The sequence below is a fragment of the Condylura cristata genome, unplaced genomic scaffold (genome assembly GCF_000260355.1).
Source record: "Condylura cristata isolate star-nosed mole 26May11 unplaced genomic scaffold, ConCri1.0 scaffold00025, whole genome shotgun sequence".
NCBI classification, from domain to species: domain Eukaryota; kingdom Metazoa; phylum Chordata; class Mammalia; order Eulipotyphla; family Talpidae; genus Condylura; species Condylura cristata.
Window position 1 is genome coordinate 27,975,782 of NW_004567126.1, and position 3,490 is coordinate 27,979,271.

Below are 3,490 nucleotides of genomic sequence, written 5' to 3' on the forward strand. Positions count from 1 at the left end.
GGCTGCGGAGAGAAGGCGGAGGGGGGGGGAGGGGGGGTGGGGGCGGCGGTGCCACCTTGGCACGTCCCCCGCCTGCCCCCGCCCCGGCCCTCACCGCGCCTCTCTCTGCTCTCTCCCGTTGGGCGCTGCCCGCCACAGTCTCCCCCAAGAACTTCAAGGTGAAGATGATCATGAAGACGTCTGTTCTGCTCAGCTGGGAGTTCCCCGACAACTACAACTCGCCCACTCCCTACAAGGTGCGGGCGGGCGCCTGGCGGGCGGCGGGAGTCGGGGCCCAGTCGGGAAGGTCTGGGGCGGGGCTGCTGCGAGGCCGAGGCCCCGGGGGCGCCGAGTTCAGCGGAGGGGGAGGCTCCGTCCAGGAGTAGGGCTCAGTCCTGATTGAGACTCCGCGGTGAGGGAGGCTCTGTCTGCGGTCAGGATAAACCCGGGACCAGGGCTCAGGCAGGGATGAGGACGTGGGCAGAGCCGAGCTGACCTGCGTCGGCCGCCCCGGCCGGGGCTCAGCCTGCGGTCGGGGCTCAGCCGGCGTTGAGGCTGTCTGCGGTCCACGGCTAACCTGACACCGAGGCTCCGCGTAGGGCAACGGCTCACTGGGGTCGGGGCTGAATGTGGGATTGAGGCTCGGTCCGTCAGGACTCGGGGCTCGGCCTGGGGCCGGGGCTCTGTCCAGGGCCCCACTGAGCCAGCACTGGCCCACAGATCCAGTACAACGGGCTCACACTGGACGTGGACGGCCGGACCACCAAGAAGCTTATCACGCACCTCAAGCCCCACACCTTCTATAACTTTGTGCTGACCAGCCGAGGCAGCAGCCTGGGTGGCCTCCAGCAAACGGTCACCGCCTGGACCGCCTTCAACCTGCTCAGCGCCAAGCCCAGCGTGGCGCCCAAGCCGGACTCCGACGGCTTCATCATGGTGTATCTGCCTGACGGCCAGAGCCCTGTGCCTGTCCAGTACGCTCACACCCCTCCCACCCCGCAGGACTCCGCACGCCCCGGTAGCCAGCCGCCCCCCCACGCGGCTTCTGCCTGTACGGCGGGGTCACACCTGCCGCACTTACGGGGTGGCCCTGAAGTGTGTCCGTGGCACGCAGTCAATGTGGCCTGTGTCTGCCCCCCGGCGCTGCCTGACCCGCCTCTGCACGTGGCCCCCTGCTGGATCTGGGTTCCCAGAGCCGGACACGGACCCACAAGCCCATGGCCGTAAACGGCACCAGGCCCGAGGTTTTTCCATGGCAAGAGGAGGTCTGTGCCTCAAAAGAGTGGAAAACTTAGGCTAAAGGAGTGTGTGGGCATGGAAGTTGGGGCTTCCACGGGTGTTTGATGATCAGAGCAGTTTCCTGGGAGGCCTTTCCAGACAGAAGGCGCAGAACACAAAAGCCCTGGAAACCTGAACTAGGGATCGCAGCTGCGACTGGGGCTGTCGGAAAAGACCCGCCCTGTGAGCGGAAGGAAGATTTCGAGAGGGCTCCCCCACACCCCCCAAGAGCGTCCTCCGGGCCTGCCGGTCAGGGTGACCGCTACCCCCCGACTCTCTGTCTCCCGACAGGAACTACTTCATCGTGATGGTGCCCCTGCGCAGGTCTCGTGGAGGCCAGTTCCTGACCCCGCTGGGCAGCCCAGAGGACATGGACCTGGAGGAGGTGAGGGCCCGCACCCGGCCTCCGGGGCTCAGCCGCGTTTCGGCGTTGGTGAGCTTGGAGGCTCCCGGCCGGACTCTGAGCCACCCGCGCCGCTGTTCCTCCTGGCCGGACTCTGAGCCACCCGCGCCGCTGTTCCCACAGCTCATCCAGGACATCTCACGGCTGCAGAGACGCAGCCTGCGGCACTCTCGCCAGCTGGAGGTGCCCCGGCCCTACATTGCCGCCCGCTTCTCGATGCTGCCGTCCACCTTCCATCCCGGTGACCAGAAGCAGTACGGGGGCTTTGACAACAGGGGCCTGGAGCCTGGCCACCGATATGTCCTCTTCGTCCTCGCCGTGCTGCAAAAGAGCGAGCCGGTGAGTCCTGGCATCTGCCCACACCTAGCCTCTCCCGGGAAGTGAGACCGACCGCGTGGTCTCCCCAGGGCCCTGGCTTGGCCTCAGATCATCCCAGCTCTGTGGTCAGGGCTGGGCAGAAGGGAGGACTTGAGGTCGGGGGGATTCCAAGGGGAAGATTTCCGAGAGGGAACTCCGGATTGGGGCTTCGAGGGATGTATAGGAGTCCAAGAATGAAAAAGCGGCTCAGGCTTCGCTTGTGCAAAAGGAACAAAAAATTTCAATCAGTGAAGCAGAGAGGGGGAGTGGGAGACTGAAGAGTGGCGAGGCCAGTCCTGCAGGGCCCCCGAGCAGCGGTCTTGGGAGCCATAGAGAGGCTTAGAGCAGGGACCAGTGTTTGAGGAAGGCCCACCTGATGCCTGTGAGGAGGATGGGCGCTGCTGGAGACCTGACCACCACCCCCCCCTTCACAGACATTTGCAGCCAGCCCCTTCTCAGACCCCTTCCAGCTGGATAACCCGGACCCTCAGCCCATCGTGGACGGCGAGGAAGGGCTTATCTGGGTGATCGGCCCCGTGCTGGCCGTGGTCTTCATCATCTGCATCGTGATTGCCATCTTGCTCTACAAGAAGTGAGCCCTCCGTGCTCCCCACCTGACAGGAGGGAGGGCTTCCTGGAGGAGGGAGGTCTGGAAAGGGCCGGAGGGTGGGGAAGAGACCTGGGAGGACATCTCTGACGCCCCCGGTGACACAGATAGGGAGCTGGATCCCGCCAGCGGGCTCAGAGTTGGAGCGAGGCCAGTGATTTGACTCTTGAACCCCACACTCCACTCGGCAAAGCTGGGGGCGTCAGCTGCCTCTTCCAGCTACACGGGGACAGTAGTGGGCTCAGCTTAGGATGAGGGCTGAAACACACCTTGTGTTTGGGGAGCCAAAGAGGAAGCATTAGCCCCTTTTGGAAGACGCCAAGGCTCTAGAGCTTAAGGAGGCCCCCGCCACCCCAGCACACCCTCACCTGTCCTCTTTCTCCCTCTCCCCTTCTCTCCTGGGCCTGCTTCTGAGAGCAGTAAACCCGACAGGTAAGACCTGGCCCTGCCCCCGGAGACCTAAAGCCGGCCTCTGAGGAGGGGGTCGGGTATGTGCCTGCGGGGGACCTGGCTCCCCTGTGCGTGCTCGCTCCTGGGCTCCGCCCTGCCGACGCGCCCCCTCCCCTGCGGTCCCCCACCCGGGGCCGGCGTACTCACGGGTGCTGTTCCTCCCTCGCACGCAGTAAGCGCAAAGACTCGGAGCCCCGCACCAAATGCCTGCTGAACAACGCCGACCTCGCCCCCCACCACCCCAAGGACCCCGTGGAGATGAGACGCATGAACTTCCAGACACCCGGTATGTGCTCACCCCGGGCCAGGAACACACCTGCGCAGCGGGTCGTCCGGGGAGGGGAAGCGGCTGCTTGGCGGACACTCACCCGCCCCGCGGAGCTGCTTGGTGCCGCTCGGCTCCGGTGCCCCGCGCG

General features: G+C 65.5%; 1 protein-coding gene across 1 annotated transcript in view; it reads left to right on the plus strand.

Moving 5' to 3' along the window:
* PTPRS (protein tyrosine phosphatase, receptor type, S) overlaps positions 1-3,490 on the plus strand; it is a 91,042-nt gene that overhangs the window by 76,646 nt on the left and 10,906 nt on the right. Inside the window, exons 15-21 of the mRNA XM_012729411.1 lie at positions 139-236; positions 700-953; positions 1,549-1,642; positions 1,784-1,999; positions 2,452-2,609; positions 3,045-3,056; positions 3,248-3,360. Of these exons, the coding sequence (XP_012584865.1) occupies positions 139-236; positions 700-953; positions 1,549-1,642; positions 1,784-1,999; positions 2,452-2,609; positions 3,045-3,056; positions 3,248-3,360 (945 nt within the window). The remainder of the gene's footprint in view (positions 1-138; positions 237-699; positions 954-1,548; positions 1,643-1,783; positions 2,000-2,451; positions 2,610-3,044; positions 3,057-3,247; positions 3,361-3,490) is intronic.